Here is a 25,223-nt window from a genome sequence, read left to right as displayed (position 1 = left end):
CTGAGATTATGAATGAAGACTGCTTATCCCCTTCTTTCAAACTAGAATACAGACTCAGAACACGATATGAATTTGCCCAGAGCCAGGTAGTCTGTGCTCTTACCTACTACACAATATTGCACCCCCCGCCCCCGCCCCCCGGTAATCTTAGCAGTCAGGACACTGCTAAACAGTGGGTCATCCACTTTCCCATCCCTCACAAATCCCTGGGTGGCAGGCATTGTTGCCAAGCCCATTGTGTAGCCGAGGGAATGGAGGACAGGGGTGTTAGTGTCCACACAACCAGGAGAGCTGGGACTGGAACCTGGCTGTCTGGGTGCAGAGCACATGCGCTTGTCCATTCCACAAAACCGCCTCTGAGGCCCTAGAATAGGAGGGGGCACATGGGACTTAGGTGCAGACTTAATTGTAAAAACTAAAAGAAAACTGAAAATGTCAGAAACCCAAGAGAAGCATATTTCTACTAACATGCTTCTCTAGCTCTTGTCGGGAATACAGTCTCCTTATTTATAAAATACCATAAGCTAGAAAATGTGTTGTTTTTAAAATTTCATGTAATAATATAATTAGTACCTATTATGTTCCGGGCACATATATTAAACAAAGTCATATATAAATCTGTTTCAAAGCCAAAAGCAACTGAGTTCACCCGGAGAAAGGCTATTTCAAGATGAGCACCATGAACCGCATATCAGGCTCAGAGTTGCCTCCCGATGGTGCGTGTTCTCACTCCCTCCGTACCTTCTTCTTTAATTCCACACTGATGGCATTGGCCTCCTTCAGGTAAACAGCATTGCCCCAGAGTAAGTCCCTTAAAGAAGTAAACTGGTGAGACTTCCACTTCCGGAAGGCCCACTGGGCCAGCTCGAATTCATGTTGTGTCCAAGGAACTGAAAGAGCAAATGCAGTATATTTGTGGTGACCTCATAACCATGTAGAAACTATATCCTCTTCTACCCATCACTTTGATCAAGTACTGTATTTTCCAGTCTTTCTCCAGCCAGCTGCTCTTGTTTTCTTACTTTTGGTAAAGCTTACTAGATTCTGTTGATATTATGATATTATGACAACAGTATATCCATTTCAGAAAACTTCAATAAATCCTACTGTTTATTTTAAAACAACACATCAAAGAAATAGATTTCTCCTTCTTTTTTAAAAAGAGATATCTCTGATGTGTGGATTATAATATAGAAAAACCCCTAGGATATTGTACAATGCCATATACATCTATTGTTCTTTCTGGTACAGGGGGAAAAGGCCTTATATTTTACCTAGATATTTAAAAATAAAGAATTTAGCACATAAATTAAGAGTTGCTTCAAAGTTCATTTGGACCCTCATATTACTGAGAGGCTGAGTAGAGAAGTGAAATGTGACAAATGTTTATACTGTAATATTAGGCTAATAAATTCTGGAAGAATTAAGAGAGGTACATTTAGTGTACATTGATATGTTCCTAAGTCCTCAACGGAAAATCCCTGACATAAATCATAAACCAGGAAATAGAATAGAACATATTAACAAAGATTAAGCTCTGTGTTTATCTGCTATATGATCTTCATATGTACAGTAATATTGGACAGTACAAGTACATTGCCCCACAGGTTTATATGAAGACTACTCAGAAATCTTGTGTTCTGAGGCTCACAGTCCCACTCCCATCTCATAGACTATAGCCTGGATTCTCAGCATTGAGCATCTTTAAAAAATCATCTTCAAATTGGCAGTGAAATGTCAAAAAATCCCTGACATAGGGACAACTATGGTCAAATCCAGCTCTGATCACAGGTAAAGGACTAATTTGATAATATAGATCCAAAAGATATACACAGGAAAGTGTCAGTCTCTAGATTTCACCTTCTTCTTCCTCTTCTTCCTCTTCAGTTGTTTCTGCAGCCAGGGATCGAGTCTCAACCTGCTTCTGCAAGGCCTGCAATTTACTCTCATAGTCCTGAAGGAAGAGAAAGGAGACAACATGTAGGAGAGAGGAGATAAATGGGAAGGAAAAGGGAAGGAATATTGGGAAAAGTAGAGATAGCAAAAGAAAAAAAGAGAGAGAGAGAAGATAGAGGCAGAAAACAATGATAAAAAGACAGACATACAGATAAATACTTAGAAGGAAAAACCCACAAAGCACACAAGATAGTTTGTAATGGGTAAATGTTACAAAGAAAAAAATTTAACTGCAATCTCTCTTTCCTCAGACTCAAGAGTTCTTTTATAAAAATCCTCACCAAGGGTATGTTTTTATTGATTTTGAGAGAGAGAGAGAGAGAAACATCAATGTGAGAGAAAAACATTGATTGGCTGCCTCTCATACTTGCACCAACTGGGGAATTGACCCACACCTTTCAGTGTACGGGAAGATGCTACAACCAACCGAGCCACCCAGCCAGGGCTCAAGAGTTCTTTATTTGGGTTTGTGGTAGAGAAAGGAGGGATTTTGAGGGGGGAAAATGCATGTGTCCCTTAAATGTTAAAATACATTTAAGTAGTACCTTTACATATCAAGCAATTCTAGAAAAAAACAATACTGAAAAAGATTAAATTCACCAGTACCAGCAACAATTCCAATTATCTAGCTGTTTAGATGAGAAAAAATTAGAGTCTGAACTCCCCTGTGGATGAAATATTACTGACTTTGCAGCTGGAGGGTGAGTTTAGCCTTCAGGGAACCAAAAGATCACAGTGCTATTAGGATTAAAATAATCTATTGATTGCATTTAGTTAGTCAATAAAGATGCTTTATTTTTAAATATACTATTACTAGAAACCCAGTGCACGAAATTCGTGCATGTGGAAGGTGTGTGTCCCTCAGCCCAGCCTGCACCCTCTCCAATCCAAGACTGCTGGCTCCCAACCGCTTGCCTGCCTGCCTGCCTGCCTGCCCCTAACTGCTTCTGCCTGCTGGCCTGATCACCCCCTAACCACTCCCCTGCCAGCCTGATCGATGCCTAACTGCTCTCCTGCTGGCCCGATTGCCTCCAACTGCCCTCCCCTGCTGGCCTGATCACCCACAACTGCCCTCCCCTGCCGGCCATCTTTGACCACATGGGGGCAGCCATCTTGTGTGTTGGAGTGATGGTCAATTTGCATATTATCTCTTTATTATATAGGATAATACAAAATGTATTGTTATAATACAAATCAGATTTGTCCTTTGTTTCTCCATCTACTCCATGTATTCTCAATAAGAGTATCACCCCAAAGTAAGCAAAAAATTATTCTTGAGGGATAAAAAAATGTACTCTTCTTATATACACAAATAGACATACCATATGTAAACAGACAGACCACATATCTGAGGTATCAAAATTACATGGTGGGGAGAGACTGGGAGAAAATGCTTGTAGTATTTAATAGTGGAAAAATGCTGGCATTTAAAAAATAAAACAAGTAAGGTTAAGAAAAGAGACCTTGGCATAGTAAAATACCAAACCATAGCATGAGCACAGCATTTTAAAATGTACTGTCCAGATCTCCTGCTTCTTGGGAGGGACCTTAGTAGAGGCTGTCATGGGACAGAGGGTTTCAGTCTATGTCCTGTTTCAAACCGAGCTCTCCAAGTCACATACCAAATACTCCAGAGCTTTCCAAGTATACCAAATACTCCACTGAAAGCCTGGCTAGCAAACTCCATCACAAAAGGAGCTCCCAATGGCAATGCTAGGGAGGGTGCAAATATTCTCAAGGCTCTAGTCGTTTATCATGTAGTCTCACAAAGGAAGCTTTCTCTCTCTAGTGGAGCTGGCAGTGAGCAAAAGCCAGCAACACAGCTTTGTTAGCTATCTAAACACACTTAAAAAACATTAAAGTAGCAGGTAAAGGGCTTAGGTTCTGCCCCTGGCACCTGCATACTAGTCTGATAATTCTGGGAAGTTAAATCCTCTCCAAACCTCACTTTTGTCATCTTTAAAATGAAAATTTTAAATTTTTGACTTGCCTACCACACAGGACTGAGGATTTTTTAATTTTTTATTTCCCGCATTATCTTATTGTCGTAAATACATAAAATTTACCATCTTAACCATTTTTTTTTTGTTAATCCTCACCTGAGGATATTTTCTCCACTGATTTTAGAGTAGAAAGGAGGAAGGGAGGGATAGAGAGAGAAATATCGATGTGAGAGAGACACATTAATTGGTTTCCTCCCTGACTTGGTACAGGGAGCGAACCCACAACCAAGGTACATGCCCTTGACCGGGAATCAAACTTGAGACCCTCTGGTGCACGGGCCGATGCTCTAACCACTTAGCCACACCCGCCAGGAGCATCTTAACCATCTTTAAATATACAGTTCAGTGATATGAAAGACACTAATACTATGAAGTACTATGAAGATGGTACTATTGTTATCCTCATGTTAAAGAAGAAAAAGACTTAAAGAAATTAAGTATCTTTCCAAAGATCAGAGTTAGCAAACAGTGGAAATGGGATGCTCTTTTAACCACCATCTATCCATCCAGTCAGCAAGCGAATACCTTTTCATCCCTTCTATGTGTCAGATGCTAGGAATACAGTGGTGAGGGAGAGACAGTAAACAGTGAACAGACACAGGATGCTATTATTTCAGCACGCCGAAGTACTATGAAGAAAGGTAGGTGTGAGGGGTTAATACGGAGAAGAGAGGAATTGGAAAAGACTTTCAGATCAGGTGGCCAGGGAAGGTCTCTGTGTAGGGATAACATTTAATCAGAGACCTAAGCCAGCATGCTGAGATCTTGAGGGGTGGGTGTAATTCCAATTAAAGTAGAACTAACCGCAAGGACAATGGTCCTGAGATGGAAAGCAGCGTGCTGTGTGTGGAGTGGGAGAGCGGGAGGGTCGAGATGTAGCTGAGAGGTGGTCAGACGGGGACTGGGGTATGGACGGCTGTGGTGAGGACTACGGATTTTATTCTAAGGGAAGCCTTTGGGTGGCTCAGGGCTGTGGTCTCATATGTATTAAACAATAAAATAAAATTAAAAATAAATATTTTAAAATAAAAAAACACACACAAAAAGACACCACTCTCCACGGAGAACGGCCTGGGGGCTTGGAAGCAAGGAGGAGTCGTGCGGCTCTCCGTGATGTTGAGGAAGATGGCGGTGGCCTGGTCCAGGGTTTCAGCAGTGAAGTGGTAAAGAGAGACTGGAGCTGGGATATGGTCTATAGGCAGAGGCAATGCGACCTCCTGATGATGTGCTCATGGGTGTGGTAAGAGAGGAGAAACTGAGGATGACTCTTGCATTTTTGGCCTGAGCTAGTTGCTCCGGCTTAGACAGTTTAAATGTGAGATGCCAGCTAGCTGTATGGATGTCAGGTCATGGCTGTGCCTGTGTCTACAGGTCAGGGCAGAGGTCTAGGCTGGAGAGGACATTTGGGAGTCAGCAGAGGGAAGCAAGGCAGCGGTCTGCAGACTGCCGGCCTGAGATGGTACCTGAATCCCCACTCAGTAGTAGGTGACTGTGGGAAAGTATGTAAGATGGGATGCCAATATCTACTTGACAGAGAGGACACTCTGAGGATTCAGTGACCTAATGCACATAAAAAGGTTTACTGGCTCAATACCCATGAGTTACTATCTTCACTCTCACCGATGAGAACATGGAAGGAAAAGCCCCAGAAATGAAGAGAACGGGCAGATACAGAAATAGCCAATGTAAGGCCACAGAAAGCATGAAGGAGCAGCCAGAGGGGCCAGAGGAAAATGAGAAGCCAAGTGAACAAAGTGTCCCAAGAAGTGATGAGGACTGACAACACCCCCCCGGAGTTGTCACTGTGAGTATCTTTGGACCCTGATGAGAGTGGTAAGGTGGGAACAAAAGTCTGACTACAGTGAGTTCAAGCAAGAATGGGGAAAGGACACAAAAACCATGGGAGGTGGACAAGTGGAAATTCAGTAAGAAGACTCTCAAGGAGAATTCCTATGGAAAGAAGCAGAAACGAGTGACAGCTCCTAGGAAACTGGTGAAATGAAATCATGCCTGTATGTGACAGGAATAATTCAGAAGGAGAGAAACTGATGTTGTAAAGGAGAAGGTAAAGGTACTGCAAGTCCTTGAGAAGGTGACAGATGGTATGTAGGAACAAGGGCAGGACTAAGATAGGAGCAAGGCCAAGTATGGGGATGGATGCATGGGAGACTAGAAGTGGGAAGAAAAGGAAGTTTTCTTCTGATTACTTCTTTTTCTCAGTGAAATGAAACAAAAAGTGATCAGCTGAGAGCCAGGAAAGGCCACCTTGCATTCCCTGAAGCGCCTGGTTGTAAACTTTCAGAGCACCCTGTATTTTACCCCGTCATGTGGCACAAATGTACTGTGTAACTCTTGGTGTGACTGTCTAGTGGCTGTCTCCTCCACAATTCTGTGAATTTCACAAGGTCAGAGACCTGTCACTCACCACTAAATCACCTGTGTCTGGCACACAGCTGTCTCCTAGCTCAGATACACTGTCATATATTGATCTTCTAGTGAATAGTTCTCAAAAGTGATCATGTTCTAGATTAGGGGTGGGCAAACTATGGCCAGGACCAAACCCAGCCGACTGCCTGTTTTTGTAAACAGTTTTATCAGAACACAGTCATGTCCATTCTTTTGCATGTTGTCGATGGCTGCTTTTCTGCATAGTTGCAAAAAAAAAAGGGCCCACAAAACCTCAACTATTTACCATCTGGCCCTTCAAAAGCTTGCGAACTCCTGTTCTAGACTAAGATTCCCAAAGGTGAGTGCTGATCCAGCAGAATCCACTTCACCTGGGAACTAACAGAAATGCAAATGATCAGGCCCGTGGCACACCTCCCAAACCAGAAACTTTGGAGTGGGCCCAGCAACTGTCTACTTTACTTTCCAACCATGATCCAAGCAACAGCCTTCATCACTTCGTGGGTTGTGATACACAGGGTTTACCCGACCGCAAGCTGATTTGTTGACTCTTCCTGAAAATAATCTATCGGAGCCTCTCCTTTCTCCCTGCCTTTACTGGGAAAGTGCAGTTTCTCACTTGGGAAGTTCACACTGCAACTACCCAACTGGAGCAATGGGCTCTAAACTTGCCTCCTTCCAACAATTCTCCAACCCAAACTTTGGCTATTTCTAAATGAATCTAACAATGCAATCTCCCTGTATGCAACCATTTGGTAGCTTCCCAACACACTTAAGATAAAATCCCAACTCCTGGTTGTGAGTGTGCGGACTGTGAGTGGTGAACCTTTTCAGATAAAATATGTCTAAAAGCTTATAGAATAAGTGGGAAAGGAAGATGCATGCTGAAAAGAGAAAGGAGAATGCCACAAAGGAGCTTAGCAGACTTTAAAGTATTCTTTTTTGTTTTTAAGTATTCTTAAAGTAGATACCGATATTTGTTTGTTTTTTAAGATTTTTTAATTGATTTTTTTTAAGAGAGAGGAAGGAGGAGGGTGAGAGAGAGAAACAAACATTGATGTGAGAGCTATACATCGATCGGCTGCCTTTCGCTCACCCCCTACTACAGTTAAAGCCTGCAACTTGGGCTTGTGCCCTGGCCAGGAACCGAACCAACCACCTCTTGGTGCAGGACATGATGCACAACCAACTGAGCCATGCCAGCCAGGGCGATACTGATGTTTCCATGAAAGATGTTTAAGAGATAGCAATTGCGGCAGTCCCCAAACATTTTTTAAGAGAAAACCTAGTGTGTGGTGAAAGATGAAAAAGATGACATGAAAATGGAGACTGATATTAAGAACAGAAAGAGTTTTCTAGGCTAGCACGGACAGTACCCCATATAGACGAACCAGAGGCAAAGAAAAACATTGAAGAGAGGAAGGAAAGGGGGAAAACAAAGCAAAAGCAGTGAAGGCAGTTAAGGATCTGGCCTGGTACACTTTTAAAAACTTGAAAATGCCACCTGGGACAGATCTTTGATTAGAATGTATACACTGATTTCAGCTTCCAGCAAATGAAAATGTTGTTTCTATGTTTTAACTGGGTCTTTTTCTTCAACTCAAACCCAATATAACTCCTCAAATTTCTTTTGTGAACTTGAATAAACTATTTTCTTTCATGAATAAAAGCTATATGATATTTTAATTGGATGCTGTCTGATAGGCAGGGATTATCAGACATCAAAATTCTATCAAGGATTAGTGTGGTTGTTTTGGTATTAGTAAAAATAAGTATTATACTAACTCAGATTTAAAGACATTGAGTGTTATTTTAAAAATAATATCAGTGGATCTTATAAGCAGTGCTTGTTTGGAGTTTTGATTTTATATAATTCATAATAAAAGGTATTTTGTTTTTTAAAAACCCCAACCAACTCTTTAGCATGCCAGGATCCAGCCCTGTCCACCCAACTGCCCTCATCTCTCACCGTAACTTGCCAGCACAGCTGGGATTCTCAGCACCCCAAGTTACTCCCAGTTCCCTGACATGCTTCCTCGCCCCCTCCCCCTGCCATTCTCTTGGATAAATTCCCAGTTGTACTCTGGCACTCAGCTCTTGGCTCAGGGCTTACTCCTTCAAAAACCGTTTCCCACTTTCCCCATTCTCACTCTGTGCACACAACTATCACTGTGCATGTCACACTGCATTGGAATCATCTGTGTCTCCCTAGCAGTGGTCGATCTTGGCAACTTTCCCGCCAGTTTCTCCAATAGCAGAAAAATACAAAGCACCTGAAGGGAAAGATTATGCGGCCTGCAGCAAATCAATCCAAGCATAACATTCTCTCAAGTTCCTCATTAAAAACATGTCATGATACAATGTAGGATTGTGTTTTTCAATATAAAAATGTCATGTCTAAATTTTCAATAAGACTGATGGTCCACTCCAGAAAAATCTTCTATTCTGTCCTGTTTCACCTCTAGCAAAGCACCAATACTCTGGGTGGAGTATTGGTTAAAGGAAAAAAAGAAGAGCTAAACAGTTACTCAACAGCTTTTTAGAAATGTAGTTTCTGTCCATATGAAAGGAAGTATACTTGTTCATTTTTAAAAATTTCAAATCAAGATTAATAAAAAAACCTGAATACATAGTTTAAGGTAAACTCAAAGAAATCTGAAAGTGATACTTGCTGTCCCCTCACTCATCTTATACTAGGAAAGTTTTAAAATAAAATGTAGCATAAAGTAGAGGTTAAAGTTCCCATTTAAGATAGAATTTTAATAAATAGAAAAGGTAACAAAAGCAAAAGCTTAAGCTAATCAAGTTCATGTACAAATTTGAGAAGAAGAAAAAAAGACTTGGGTTGCCACCACCTTCAAAAGCAAAAGCAATAAATAAAAGTCAAGATCAGGCCTATTAGCATCACCCTGTCTCACTTTTCCCTCCTCCCTCACCAGTGAGAAATCACACTTTTAAAAGAAGATTTCAGGTTTTATTGAATGAGGACTTTATTTTTTTTAACATTACAAACTCTCCTTTTCTAATAAGGTAGATCTTACACTCAAAGACAATCTTCAACAATTAAAAAAAATTAAAGGAGAAATCCATTGTTCATGAACAAGAAGATTTTACAGTCATAATGGCAGGAAACGAATACATTTCACAACCTAGTGGTTCAAACTAAGTATCTAGAGCAGATTATAAAATCTGAAAGATGACATGAACTGGACAATTATGAATACTCCTCAGAGTGCAGAACCGGGCTCTGACAGTACAGAACAAATGCTTGCTTTGCATTGCGCCTCAGAAGGTATTTTCATTAGGCTCACCAGGACATGGCAGCTTCCCCTCCTCCCAGTCTTTTGTACAAATCATTAAGGCAAGTCTACAAAGGACCAGTAAGGCACAGGGGTACAGCAGCTGACTGGAGGAAATCTATGTAACTTCCTGTAGTCTAATATCTAGTAGCCTATAATGCAGACACTGGTGTGGCAAACTCTGTGTTTTGTTTTATTTTGTGTGTTTTTTTCAGCATCAACCTGCACCCAAAGCACAAGAGGTCATTTCAAGTCACTTCAGTGGAATAAACAATACTTCATTGCATTTCTAGTAAAAGAAGTAATTCACAGCACTACAAAGAATTAGAAGCAAATATAAAGGAAAAGCCCTCTAGTTTAGACTTATAAGCAGAATGTCTTTGACTCTCTAAGGAATACCATTTTGGCTTGTGAAATTATACCAATTAATTAGGTCTCTGCTACATTTCCATTATTGGCAGATCATTGTACAATTTCAATAGCAAAAATGCTTTTTTTTCACTTCACTATGATAATAGCTAGGAATACTTCAATAATAAAATAACGGTTTAATGATGACCATTTATCCTTGATCTTGTTGTATTTAAGCTTAGAGAGAGAGACTGTCAAATTAAAAAACAAACGGCAATACAGGCTATACCAAAAGCTCACAAAAGCACGGCACTAGTTACTTACTTAGTAAAAAGAGTCAATGAAATAATTTTAAAGACAAAAGTTATTTCCTAAGACAACATGTGCTCTCAAATGTATGAATTCAGGGACACATGTGGCAGCCAGTCGAACCTTGGTTCATTTCTTCCTGGTCATCTGAAATTAAGGGCTCCTTTTGATATCTAAACATCTCAGCAAGATGAGGGCACCTGTGAGCATTTGACCAGCAGATGAAGCACAAACACAAACCTGGTTCTTTGGAACACCAGTTTGGGTATAGTGCTTATCACAACCCACATCAGCAAATGAAAATATTATGTTACTTTTCATTCTACAGGGTCACCTGGTCACCAGTAGAAACACACTCCCATTGTTTAGTGGGACAGGGAGGCACTGGCCCATACTGAGATGAAAAGGCCACCATAAAAATGAACATATATGGACCTGTCCTTACGTTATCTCAAGTTAGGGAAATACGAGCCCACTTTAGCTCTAGAGGTGAAAGGTGAGTAATTATCATTATTACTAATATTAGAAAATAATTTTTTGCAAGAAATGACTAGTTAACGAATCTATGTCTAAGAAGAATAAAGGACAAAACTGGGGTTGAAGTGACTGATCTGAAGTAGCCTGAGTTCATTCAAACCACGTGATACAGGAGATCGTCATCTCTATTAGTCAACCATTACAAACATCATTCACCATGCCTAATCTTCCATGAAACCTCAACTGAAGACTAGGACTCTTCTAGCTACAAAAGCAAAAATATCTCCCCAAAGTTAATTGGAAGCAACTTTCTGTGCATTAAGAAAGCATTTTCTTAGAAGCAAAGAAAAAATACTATGATTAAAAATAATATGTTCTAATAAAGCATAGTGCCCACACACAAAGGAAAAAAACACCTATATAATCACAATCTTTAAGGCTTCCTTGCCTTGAATGTTAATTACTATCTTGGCTGCAATTCTGACACCATCTGGAAGACAAGTGTTTGATAGAAGACTTAGTGACTTGGGAATCTTCAACAACATGAAGTCAGGCAACTGCAGTCGTCGTTGGCTCTTCACACTGCCTCTTAAGAAAGTTTCTGACAAGTTCAAGAGATGCAGAAAACTATTCTTTTCTTCCCATTAAAATCCATCATTTTTGGTGGATTCTCCAGTGAGGCAAACTGAGACCACAACACAGTAAATGAGGTATTGATACAATAAATGTTCAAAAGGACTTCTCTTTGCTTGCTTGAGTGTCTGTGAGCATTACTACTGATAATCAAAGAATAGTTCATTATACATTATCTCTTTTATTCTAAACCCAACCAAAGTTAGCCTATTTCATTATTTTATCATCTACCGAAAATACGCAGCACACAGCCATAGCTGTATGCAGTCTTCTCCCCGTGTCTCACCTCTTTCCTCTCCCCACCAAATACTCTCCCTATAAACATATATATACTGCTCAGAGTATACAAGTATTTTGCTGGTATTCCTGTTGGCATGATTTTGGTGAATAGTTCAGTGTGTGTGAGAGAGAAATGATACGTTCGATTTCAAAATGCACAAACAGAAATCCAGAAATGGTGCCAATTTAAAGATTCGGTATTTTGACAAATTTCATGCATATACTGATACAGTCAACAGAAAAAAAACCAAAACCCTACTGAATCAGTTCTATGGAACATGTAGAAGAATAAGATGTCCAAGGTCTGTGAAGATGCAAAGCTATGTACTATAAAATATGTCTGGAGACATTTAGTTTTGGCTTATGAAAAGTCCAATTATATTTTTTAAAAGGAACACATATGGATGAGAAATCCAAAGTTGTGTTCACATAGTTGCATGTTATTATTTTTAAACTAATGTTCTAGCATTTATGGGGAAATAATAAACATTTAATTCTACATTTCAAATTCCCCCAATTGAAGACTAGGACTCTTCTAGCTACAAAAGCCACAAAGTTGAATGTTTGCATAAACCAAGAGGCAGGTCTTTCTGGTTATCAGATCAATTTATAGGCATTATAAAAACATAATAAACTTACACCAAAAGAACACCAGTTTATGTAAGTATATTATCTAGGCACCAAGAAAAGAGGAAAGTCTCAGGAACAAAAGGGAGGTCTCAGTGTTTTGTCCAAAATTCCAGAAACTGCCCATTATGGTATACAAACAAAAGGGAGGTCTTGAAACATTTACCAGTGTTTTATGTTTTGACAATATTAAAATCAGTTATTATCTGTAGGAACACAACATTCAAATAATAATGTAAATTGTAGGAACTCAAGGCTAAGGCTAGAACCAACTCAAATCGAGCTACCATCGCCTGTTTCCTCTACCAGGATTTCAAGTTTGTCCAGTAATTTATACTGCGGTTTCTCGACCAGCTTTGAGATTGGGTGCTGAGAACTGTCGCCTCATCCGTGGAGGTGTTACAAACTGGCTACAGTGGTTGGGTTTGTCAGTCTGCCTCTGATAAGAATTGGCTGCACTGCCCTCTAACTGACCTCCAGTGTTATAATTACAGTAAGAATGACGGTGTTGATGCATATGGCGCTTCGCCTGGAAAGTCTGCAGATCAGCAGTGGGGTGACCAGTGGGGTGACCAGTGTGGGAGTTTAACGATTCTGAGGAGGCAGATGCCTGGCAGCGCGTGCTTTTCGGTTGGCCATTATTGAGAGAATTGCTTCTCCAGCGTAACTGAGGTGGCTGTTGTTGACTATTAATATGCTGCTTGCTAACTTGAATGTGATCTTGACTTCGCATGCCCTGAGAGCCCCATGGTAACTGGGGATCCTTAGAAGCTGCTCTACCACCCTTTTCTTGGCTCTCATCCTTGTTTCCTTTCCTTCCATCTTCATCTTTCGGAATTCTAAGCTCTATAACCTCATCTTCTGTTATGATGATATGTGTCCCAGGACTCCAAGAGTTTCTGTGTTTAGGGTTGCTCTTAAAGGGGAACCGAGGCTTCCGATTCTCAGGAGGGATGAACCGATGAGGTACGTTCTGCCGACGAAGCTGCTTTGTTATCTCCTGCTGTTGCAGGTTCTTAAACCGGATTTGCTCTTGTCTCATCCAACGCAGGCGTCCACGTCTGAAAGCTGGATCCCCGTTCATCAGCTGGGAAACACGTTCTTCTTTCCCAAGTTCTCCATTGTCTCCTTTACTTACATCATTTCCAGAGTTGCTACTGACACCAGCACCAACAGGTTCCTTTGCTTTGTGGTTTCCTTGGGTTTTCTGTTCCTGAGATCCAATCAGTGGCAAGACTTTTTCCATTTTGAGCATTTTATTTCTTAAGATTTTTATCTCCTCATCTTTCATGTTATTCTGTTTTTTGACTTCTTGCAAAATGTCTTCCAGCTTGTCTATATGAACCTTGAGATCATCTACATCAGTTCCGCCTTTACCACTGGCCATCATGTCTTCGATCTTCTCATCCCCTACACCAACGGTGTCCCAGACATCCCTGGCCACTGCCCTCCAGGAGTCCCGCTCATTGGGATCTTTCTTCCCATACATGGCACAAAGCTCTTTCATCTTAACAATGGCCAAGGCCTCAATCTCCTGCCGACTGTGCCTAAAATCGTTGAGAGCAACCTCATAGCAAATCTCTTTTACAGCCTGAATCTTAAGATCTGAGATGGTGACCCATTTGGAATCTTTACTCAGGCGCCTTCTTTGGGGTATCTGATACATTTTAATAGGTTCTCGTTTCTTCCCACTGCTAGGGAGGCCACATTTTTTAACAATGGTTTGTAACTTGCTGGGAGGTAGCTTTTCTCTCAGAGAAGTAATCAGTTTCCAGCTCTCTTCACAGGACCTCTTGTCAGAATCATCCCCGCTATCAGAATCCGCGTCCTTTGGAAAACAAAATCAAAAAATGGCCCCAAAATAACCAAAATTAAAATGTAAAAAATGAAAATCAAATTGAAGAAAAAGCAAGCAAAAAAGCCTTAACCAAATATAAAAACAAAACAAACCCCTAATAAAACAAAAACAAAAACCTGAAATGATGTGCAAGTCTATTAAGACATATGCATATGTAGATTATTATTAATATAAAGATTAGTTCGTTTGTTTAGTAACACTAATCCAAATTTTCACTTTCTGGCATAAGTGATGAAATATGCAAGCAAATTTCTTAGGGAGACGGACACCATGAGTGAGACTCTCACTCTAAGGTCATATGAAGTTATTAAGAAAATGGTATAAAATAACATCTCCACCATCTCAAGAATATGAAGTAAAACCTACACCCCATTCATGCTAACACTCAAGCAGCCACTTCCCCACATTTGCCTTGGTTATTGCTGTTGCTTCTTCCAGAAACTCTTTCCCCATGAGTGAGCACAGATGCCATACAAGATGTGACAAGCAGGCAGATTAACAAAGGTTAGTAAAGGCTGTAGGATGCCACATTCTGTTTAGCTTTACTAAAAAGAGCAGCCCTAGAAAAAAGTTAGAAGACGAGAAAGTAGAAAAAGAAGCAAACAGGTATGATGTTAAAAATGCTAAGAATCTCTATTAACAGACCATGTGAGTTCTCATCAACCAAATTGTTTTTCTAGAAGACAAGAGGGTTTTGAAACTAGTCTTTCCGTGAGCATATGTTGGATTTGCTATGTTCTTGTGTCATGTCAAATTGATCCATTTCACTTATACAATTAGAGGTGTTATCCAGAAAGCAAGAAAGCATAAGAGGGTCCTTATAGTGGGTCTATTTTGTTTTTCACATTTGAATCAATAAATGCCTCACCTCCAAAATTTTAAGAAACAAATTTCTAGAACATAAATTAAATCAGGCAAATATACTTTTATTAACATCTTAAGATTCTCCAAGTAATTTTTTTTTCTTGGTGGTGGTGGTGGTGGTCTCCAAGTAATATTTTAATAAATACAACTTAGAGATGTTTTCTGTGACAACCCATGGCATTTCTAGCTATTTGAGAAATATCACTTTAAGTGACAATTCTTCCACTTTATGTGAAATGGATCCACTTTAAAATGTTTTCTCTAACTTTCTTTCTGGCTACCTTTGCACCACTACTTCTTTTTCAAAACATTTTACTTAGACCTAAAACTGCAGCCTGATTTGGGATAATAACCGTTTAGACAATAACCAATTATTCTTAACGAACACAAGCAAATCTTGATAACATGGATCTAAATGAACGCAAGGTTGGATTTACAATTCCCTATGATGAACAGGATTAAGAAAGAATTTCTATCCAGGAAATAAAAGTTCCTGAGAAAAGACACTACTCATTGAATAGTTCAAGCTAGCCGAGTAAATGAAAATATTCTTACTTACTAGTCTCCTTTACCTGACTATAACTACCAAAATTATCTCCAGTAAAGGTTTTTAAAAATAAAAACTGATAAATAGTATTTTGCTTGCTATACCAAAATTTCCATGTATGGTTACTTTCTAGGGACAAAAAGTAACCTTTAACAATGACAATAATTTGGTCCCTGAATCTGGAGTTGTTTCAACTGATTTATATTGGTCTATAAATGGATACTAAACCAACATCTAACCCCCACCTACTTGAAAATTTGGCAACAAAAAGCAGATAAAGTTAAATTTATAGATTCTAGACTATTTATTTTTCATTTTTAGTTTACACTTGATCTTAGCCAAAAGGCCGAGAAGCGGTACATTTTTAGTTTAAAAAAACAGAATGGTTAATCTTAAGTGACAAAGATGATATTAATATTAGAGAAAAAAGTATGTCTGACTCATAAAAAGGTTTTCCTGAAAATATGTAGAAACTGAGTTTTACAAAACAAACTCTCTCTGATTCTTCCCACATAATTGACAACTATCACTTTTTTCCTGACTCCTTTTCTTTTTAAAATTGCTTAAGGATTAAGTGACTACTACCTAATTTAGGAAATAAGTCATTGCTTTAATAACCTATTGAGAGATAAAACTCCAAAATAAAACATAAATTAGAGTCTACATATCCAAAAGAACTCATATCAAATCAAGTGGCTATAATTTCCTTTTTAAAATATGGTCATACTGACTTTGTAGACTATGTTCGCCATATGGCTCAAATATACCCCCTCACATACTGACCATGATACTATTAAGTCTGTATGCAAAATTTATATGCCAAGATGTAAATTCTGTCTCATGTCAGAAAAAAAAAGATATTTAGATTCATTTATTAGAAGGTTGGAAAAACTACGCAGGTTTGGCCAATTCGCATGTCACTAAAAGATCCCTCTGTTTTCCTTAAATACCAAATGCCAAGTAGGCCTCCTGAAAAGACTCTGCAAGAAGCTTATACAAATAGAAGAGAGAAGATACCCAAAACGCATGTGTAGAAAAGCAAGCATGAAAAGGACCAGGTGTACAACAGGGCACTAACTACAAGAGAATATAACAGTGTGACGCACCGTATGGGGAACTATGGTAATAGAAAACTCTGTTTTTTAATGCTGTTGTTATGCAAAAGTGATTACATATAACAAATATGTAAAGATATTTACTGAAAAATAAGTCTTTTATATCCTCTCAATGTTTATTCATAGGGCACATTCAAAATGTATCTGTTGGTTGACCAATACAGGAAAGATAAAAATACATTTCCCATTCAGTACTGCTACTACTAGGTACTCTTCAGGCTAAAGCATTAGAAATCAATTCCTCTTGAAGACAGACTTTAAATGGAATACAGAGTTGGACTTGTGGGAGGAAAGCAGCCTCCTTGCTTGGAGGACCTGCTCTTGAAATCCTAGCTTGCTTTGAGATACACTGATCAAATGGCAACCAGAACCTGACTACTTGCAGAATAAGTATGCCCCTGGAAACTAAGCATGTCGTAGAGACATTTACCTCATCTATGTGAATGCACCACTGCTTCAGAGCACAGAATGATCACCAGCTCTTGGTTACGGAGAATACCAGCCATCATTCTTTCCCACCCAGCTACTCATCAGTTGGTCCCAGAACAAGCAGAATGGGCATCCCCAGGGAGCTGGTTACAAGTGCAGAATCTCAGGTCGCACCCAGACCTGCTGAATCAGCATCTGCTTTTTAATAAGACTCCTAGGTAGCTGGTAAGTACTGCTTTACTGAACAGGACAGTGAAGTAAGTCAGAAGACCCAAGTTTAAGCCTCAAACCCATGACTTAATAGGTTTTAAGAGTGGGAAAGACAGTATTGTTCAGCCTTGGTTTCCTCAGCTGGAGGTAATATTTCTCATTTTATGTATATACAAATCTACTAAAGAGAGTTGTTTCAGGAATAAAAAAAAAGTGATGGATGTTAGAGCTCTGTAAATTATAAAGCACTATACAATTAATTACAAGGCACTATCTAATAATAAACACAGCTTAATTATACCTGTCCTTGTTTGATCTCTCACAGACCATCAGAGGCATGTTATTAGATTATACTACATTATTAAGATAAAAGGTTCCTTTATGTGTTGTAAACCTTTCAAGCCCTTAATCACATTCTAGCTTAATCTTTCCGTTTTTACTAAAAACTAAATGCTACCTAGGCCTCCTAAATAGACTCTCTATATGTTAACACTGCTATTATCTTGCCCCAGACACTTGATTTATTCTTACAATCCATTATGAGGAGGACTTTATTATAATTTCCAAGCTAACAAATGAACTGGTTAACTACTGCCAAGCCTCCGAAGTGAGTTGCCCTGAAAAAGGCTGCCTTTGCTTAAGCCCTTGGCTTTTCTGGCCCATTTAGCAGTAGCCTCTCTTCTCCAAAGCAGAGCATGGCTATAAGGCTGTAGTTTATGTGCAGTGTTTTACATGCTGTAATTTATGCTAACCTTATCTTAAAAGACGTTCAAGAATCTTAAAAACTGGAAAATTCCTAAACTGCACCCATAGTACCCAAAGGTTTATTATATGCATTTTCTTCACATATCAAGTGAATGCCAAGAAGTTTCTTTATAACAAGGGCTTTATCAACCAAAACTAGATGGCTTTAAAAATGAAAATCTAGTCCTGGCCAATGTGGCCCAAATGGTTGGGCGTTGTCCCATGCACCAAAAGGTTGCTGGTTAGGTTCTCGGTCAGGGCACATGCCAGGTTGTGGGCTCGATCCCCAGTAGGGGGCATGCAGGAGGCTCTCGATGTTTTGCTGTCACATCAATGTTTCTCTCTCTCCCTTTCCCTTCTTTTCTCTCTAAAAATCAATAAAAAGGTATTTTTTAAAATTTCTAATGAAAAAACTAATGAATTAACTTATTTATTCATAAGATTCAGAATCAATTAACAGCATAAAAGGCTAAAGCCATTAGCATTATAAGTTGCAACCTTAAATCAACTTTTCAGCTGCTCAGAGAAACCAGGCTTCCCTCTCCTATCTGGGTTGGCTGTACAGCCCCTGCTTCCACTGTCATCCCACATGCCACGGGGATTGAGGACCCTGATTGAGGATGCAGACTCCATGCAGGGGAACAGAAAAGGATTAACACATGCAACTGTGCAGCAACACTTTTAGACACGGTTTAACTAAAAAAAAAAAAAAGTCTGCCCAGCACGAGAACAACCCCCAGGTCAGCCCAAGAGCAGAGAATTAGTACTATCAGGTGATCAGAAACAAAACCAAGGCAAACGCCCACCAAATTCAATATGTAGAGTAATTACCACTCAAAGAACCACCACTGATGCATACTCAAAAACCACTACCAAGAGGCAAAGGCTACCGAAAAGCTCCCACTATAGCACTTGGTGTTGACAGAAGACTTGATAAAAGGCACAAAATAGCACCTTTATGAACAATTTTTTAGGCTCAGGCTACCAGGAGCTGTAAGTCCACTCTCCATTAAGGAAGTAAGAGAAAAGTGTGCGCTATCAGTGAGAGATGGATAAGCCATGTGGGCGAGTGCTCATCTGTGGGGCAGGGAAGGTGTGAGAGCAAGCTGCCCTTTTCCTAGAGAGGATTCAGGATGGACTCCTACCAGTCTCTGCTGCTCCAAGAGAAGATCTGCTTCCTCCTTCTCCTTTTTGTATAGGATTTCCATTTCCTGCAACCTAGAAGAAAAAGAAAACCAAGCGGGGAAAAGAATACATGGTGAAATCACTGAGCTGTTTTATAAACACTACTATTCGATGTTTAAAAGAAGTGGCAGTCATTTGGGCCACATCACATTTGTACATTACCTTTTCTCCATCTCCTGTTTCATATCAATTCCTTGTTTTTCCAGAAGCTCTCTCTGGGCAAATGTCCAATCTACAGGCTCAGAGGGGGTCTCAGCAGAAGGAGTCTTTTCCCGCTCAGCCCGTGCTTGCTCAGGGTGGTTAAAACGAAACACATGGTTTTTGCCCATGATGATACGGTTTCCTATCACAAAACAACACAAAGTTAAGAAACCACTTTTTAAATGTATAGTATCTCAGTTAATAACCTCACTCTCCTTAATGCAAAAAGACAGCTTTTGAGATTTTACAAGAACATAAATCCTAATGCTATCACTTCAGCCTTTAAACAAAAATTCAAAAATTATAGAGTTCCACCCTGGCTGGTGAGCCCAGTGGTTGGAGCATTGGCCCACGCACCTAAGGGTCACAGGTTCCACTCCCAGTCAAGGGCAGGTCCCTGGGTTGTGGGTTCGATCCCTAGCTCCAGTAGAGGCCCTTGCGGGAAGCAACCAATTGATGTGTTTCTCTCACATCGATGTTTCTCTCTCCCCTACCCTCCCTTCCACTCTCTCTGAAAATCAATGGGAAAATATTCTTGGGTGAGAATTAAAAAAATATATATAGAGTTGCTCACACAAGCCATGTGATCTTTGCTGAAGACTTCAAACCTGTCCCACTCTCACCTGAGCGCAGCTGAACAGGGTGGGCCACCCTCTTGCCATTTACGTAGGTTTCTGAGCGTTCACAAGGCTCCAGAGTCACGATAACTAAGAGGAATGCAAATTAATGTTAGTATCACAAACCACTGGAATAAAATAATGGAAAGTAGATGACTATGAGGATTTAGGGTAACTAGAATAGATTCCTGTAACCGACCAAGTGGCTGAGCATCATATAATAGTTTATTTTAGGGTGTCATAACCAGGGCTGTGGCTAAGATAGAAACATTTAAATTGACAAACATCAAAAGATATAAAATCTCAGTTTTGGTGATATCTGATAGTTCAATCTATAAAACTGTAAACCATCAGAAATCTTATGTATGAAATATAGGTCATAATAAGAAGCTTAAAATCAAAAGCTAATATTTTGATTAAGGAAGGAATGAATTATATAGCACAAAAATATGGTTAGATTGCTGTTGTTTTGTTAATAACCTGTACAAAATACAAGACTGACTTTTTCTTTCTTTTTAGATAAAATTCTATTGGAGTAAGGCTAGAGATCCTTCCAATCTCCTACAATCCAGAGTATTTGTTCCCTTCTTACTTGCCTATCAAATAATTAACATTCAAGACCAAGCCTAACTGCCTATGTCCTGCTTAGCTCTTGGCAGTAACAAAGGGCTCCTTTTGTCCAAGCTATTTTCATGCAAAGTAGCTCTGTCCGTCCCTACATTTGTACGCAGCCCAGGTTTCTCCATTTTCAAATATTGGATTGTATAAGCAAGTATCGCTGAAAGAGACAGGGAATACCAGGTCTGGTGCATGGACTTCCCATAATGTAGAATGAAAAGTTGTTGGGAAAGCTAAGCCAAGGACTCTCACCATCCCCACTGTTGTTTCTCTCGCTCCGGAAGATACAATGCTCTTCTTTAATGTGAGCCCCACTCAGCACGATGTCCTGGCGCCGCTCAGCATCTGCTTGGCCAACCCTGAACACAAGGGAAAGTGTTTCCCAGGGAAATTCAGACACAAAAAGCACTACAAACAATAAACCTCTTTCTCCCAAAGAATATTCTTTGTACATACAAAAAAGGTACCACTTTTTTTTATCAGAGGCTTTCAACTGCAAATTCTATTTTCAAATATGGGCAACTTCCCTACATCAGAATAAGAAACCAAGGAACAATGATTTACCAATGTATCTCACACAGCACTACACAAAGACATGAGTGAGCTAATCTACTCATAATAGAATTTATGTAAGATGTAAGGAGGAAAATTTTTACTTAGGGTCTTTTAGGGAAAAACTACATGTTAACTGGTTCAGCTGGCTAAGACACATAATTTGGAAGAGTAGAGAGGATACTCTGTATCTATTTCAGGTGGGAAAATCAAATCATTACAAGAAATTTTTCAACAACTTCCCTTTATTCAATCATCTAAGAGGAAAAAAAAAACATTAAATGACCAAAAGAAACAAACATACCTTGTAATTCCATCTTTGATGTAATAAAGCAGGCATTCCGACATCAGTGGGTCCTCATTGAGGTTAACAAGATGTGGGGTCTGAAAAAGGTTACAGATTAGCTGGAACAAGCGCCCTGAGAGCTGTGACCAGGAGGCTGAGGGTTTCCTGGGTTACCCACAGGCGCTGGAAAAGAGACTGCCTTCCCTCCAAGTTGCAATTCCATTATACATAGAAAATACTCTCTCCGGGCCTCCCAAACTGCACTCATACACTATCTAAGAACATGATTTCTGAGATAAAGAACAAGATCCAGTTCTTGATAAGGTCAAAACATTCAGAATACAAAAGAAAAATTAGGACAGGCTGATTCTCTGGATGGGTAATCATAATTTTTGTAAACACTTGGACAAAAATCTTGAATGGTAGCAGAATATGCCACCCCAAAATATGCCACTTTAACATATTATTTTGAGCGGTAGGCACTTGAAAAGCAGCCAGTGCAGAGAGAGGCTTTCTCTGACCTCCCACATCTGCCTCAATACAGATCCTCCTGACGGAACTCAATAGTCATAAATCCTCCAGGAGTTTCATTAACAGGGAAGGTGGACTCTCACCACAGGAGAGGAAGCCAGAAGTCACCACCACACCCCGACAGACTGTCACACACAGTCTACCCCACTTCCCATCTACTCTTCTAAGGACCCTAAAAACCATTTCCTCTCCCCCAGGGGTCTATCTTCCCTCTCCCTTCCCTATGACGATAACATCTAAGTCTGAACTCTAAGCCACATCAAGGCGTTAGTCATTTTCCCCTGGGTATCTCCCATGTATACATAAGGTAGACATGTTAATAAACTTCTATTTGTTTTTTTCTTGTTAATCTATTTGTCTTTTATTACAGGGCTTTCAGCCAAGAACTCAGAAGGGTAGAGGGGAAATTATTTTTCCTCCCCTACAATTCCAATAAATTTAATTTTTCATTTGCTTTATAAAAATGTCCTTCACCACCATCTGTTCTCTGTATTGATGTTTAGTGTGTGTTTTTTTCAGATTCCACATATAAGATCATAAGGTATAAAAAATTCCCCACATTCCCATCATCTCCCTCTGTAATTTTTATCAGTTCTTCCATGGTCTGTTATTATCTTTAGTTTATTAATTAGTCTGTACCTTAAAGAAGAAATTAAAATTACTGACATTCAAATAATACATACATCATGTAAAAATTCTCATCTAACTCTAATATTTCTAAAATCTTTTAAAAAACCAACCTTCTTTGGTGAAAATACCCCACTGGAATCCAAAAATAAGTCACAAGGTGTTGGAGTCAAAATCTACTCAAGATAGTGTCAGCAAATGTAGAAAAATGAAAGAAGAGGCAGATAAGAGGTTAAGAAAGGAACTGCAAAAGATGATTAAAAATCAATTAGAAAAACCTCTACATCTTCTCAACTAGATCTGCCTCTGCAGTTTGAAAGCTTGCTGGTTTGAGAGAGTCAAAGGCCTCTTTGGGCAGTATTCTTTAGGGCCCATCATGACACTGGTCTAAGAAAAAAGGAATCTCTATAACAGGTTTTATTTTTTTCTTTTCTTGCCTTAAAGGAATCTCCTCCCAGTTTTACTGAGGTATGATTGACAGATAATAATTATATTTATTTAGTTGAACGTGATTTTTAAAAGGTGTACAATGTGTCAATTTTATATATGCACACATTGTGCAATGATTACCACAATCACGTTAACACATCAGAAACAGGTTCTAACACTGAATTTGGATATAGTTAGTTTCCTGAGGAAGTCCAGAAAGTTAAAGCAGGATGGGTAAAATTAAAGTAAAAAAAAAAGGTTTTAAAACAGAGCTGCCAGTTTGGATTCTGTGCTTTTTATATCACAAAACTTACTCAAGTTATTTATTTTTTTCTTACTCAAGTTATTTATGATTTGTGTTAAATACCATATTTTTACAAGATGTCATATAATCACAGTTCCTAACATTAAAAGATATTATAAAATATCCTTAAATATATATATGTGTTGTGTGTATAAACATATAGATATATGCAAAGGCACACTCTAAATTCTAGCAAACCTGTAACTGCTAAACTCTTTATAATCATAAGTAATATATCTGAATAAATAATGTCTTACTGAAGGAAAAACCTTTAAGCTGAAAATCACTGACCTTAGGCAATACAAACATATACAATACTTTTACTACTGCTCCAGTTTTACAATATATACCTAAAATTTCTTTAAATCAGTCTTCTTTGTTAAAAAGAACACACTGACATTTATTTTTAAAAGTTATGTGAAAAACTTAACCAAAAGAAACCTAGCAAAAATCACAGAAATATTTTATATCACATAAAACAAAAGTACCAACTGAAACTCCCTACCCATTCTATGCTAACCTAGAGAGATCATTATCAGACCCTTATGTGAAGGCTTTAAGTCTCTTAACAGCCAACTTGAGGTCATCTGAAATGAAGGACCGTTTATTATTGGTATGAAGTATGTGGTTTGTACATCGAATATGTTCTATTATTACACAAATAAGCACACAAAATAATCACTTGATAATATTTTCCGATATCTAACAACAACTAAGAAGCAACTTGGTAAAAAAAACAACACACACACACAACAAGCAACACACCTTACTATTCTAATTAACTAAAAGATATCTACTACTTCCTAACTATGATTATGTAAGTAGGAAGGTAATTACTGGAGTCCTTTTTTGTAACTGGTAAAGGAGCAGAGGCTAGAAGGATGATGACAGGAATTGCTTTGCTCAGTACACTGTTGTCCATAACATAAATTGTAGAAGCACACTAAAGTGGTTCTTTTTCTGAACAGCTGCAATTGCTTCTAGAGAGTTATAAATGAGGGTTGCCAGCATCTGTGGGAAAATCTACAGAGAAAGAGTAGCCCAACAGAAGCAAGGGGAGCCAGGTTAGGCTGGGCCTTTAAGAGCAAGCAACAATGAGGAAGATTAAACATGCTGAATCATGACCATAAGGTACAGATTTATTGCCTTGGGTTTTATTTTGTAAATTATAAATATAATAGGTTGCCCTTGGGCTGTAAGATGAAATCAGAAATATCTGAAATTAAGTAAGCCAAGTCTCAAGATTTTGTTTTAATAACATATTTTTATTGATTTCAGAGAGAAATGGAGAGATAGAAATATCAATGATGAGAAAGAATCATTGATTGGCTGTCTCCTGCACGCCCCACACTGGGGATCAAGCCCGCAACCTCGGCATGTGCCTTGACTGGGAATCAAACGATGACCTCCTGGTTCATAGTTTGACGCTCAACCACTGAGCCACACCGGCCAGGCCAAGTCTCATGATTTTAAAAAAAGGGAGAGAGGGGTTTTGAGGGGTCAGCCCAAAAAGACATGAAGCACCCCAGTGACTAGACAAACAAAAAGTGTTTCTGTTTGGTTGAGTTTCACAACATTATTTCCTACCTTTTTAGGTGAGAAAACCCCCAGAGTTCCTCCATCTTCCCGAATGGCAACTCCCATCTCATCTCAGCCAACAAGGCCTCTCTAGAAAAAACAAAATCACATCAGAATTCTAATACCAAAATGTCAATTAAATCAGTCTAATATGAATTGAAAAATAAAGCAAAGCAAAAATGTTTAAA

General features: G+C 39.1%; 1 protein-coding gene and 1 pseudogene across 1 annotated transcript in view; one reads left to right on the top strand and one right to left on the bottom strand.

Annotated features, from left to right (window-relative positions):
- Window positions 1–25,223, bottom strand: part of KIF1B (kinesin family member 1B) — a 116,838-nt gene that overhangs the window by 41,037 nt on the left and 50,578 nt on the right. Inside the window, 9 exon segments of the mRNA XM_023746041.1 lie at window positions 742–890; window positions 1,861–1,954; window positions 19,253–19,325; window positions 19,455–19,635; window positions 20,117–20,200; window positions 20,981–21,087; window positions 21,585–21,664; window positions 25,045–25,107; window positions 25,110–25,125. Coding sequence (XP_023601809.1) covers window positions 742–890; window positions 1,861–1,954; window positions 19,253–19,325; window positions 19,455–19,635; window positions 20,117–20,200; window positions 20,981–21,087; window positions 21,585–21,664; window positions 25,045–25,107; window positions 25,110–25,125 — 847 coding nt within the window.
- LOC111823690 lies at window positions 7,207–7,886 on the top strand (annotated as a pseudogene).

The sequence above is a fragment of the Myotis lucifugus genome, unplaced genomic scaffold (assembly GCF_000147115.1).
Source record: "Myotis lucifugus unplaced genomic scaffold, Myoluc2.0 scaffold_621, whole genome shotgun sequence".
In the NCBI taxonomy this organism is placed as follows: Eukaryota; Metazoa; Chordata; class Mammalia; order Chiroptera; family Vespertilionidae; genus Myotis; species Myotis lucifugus.
The sequence above is the reverse complement of the archived record's forward strand: the minus strand, read 5'-3'. Positions and strand labels throughout refer to the sequence as shown.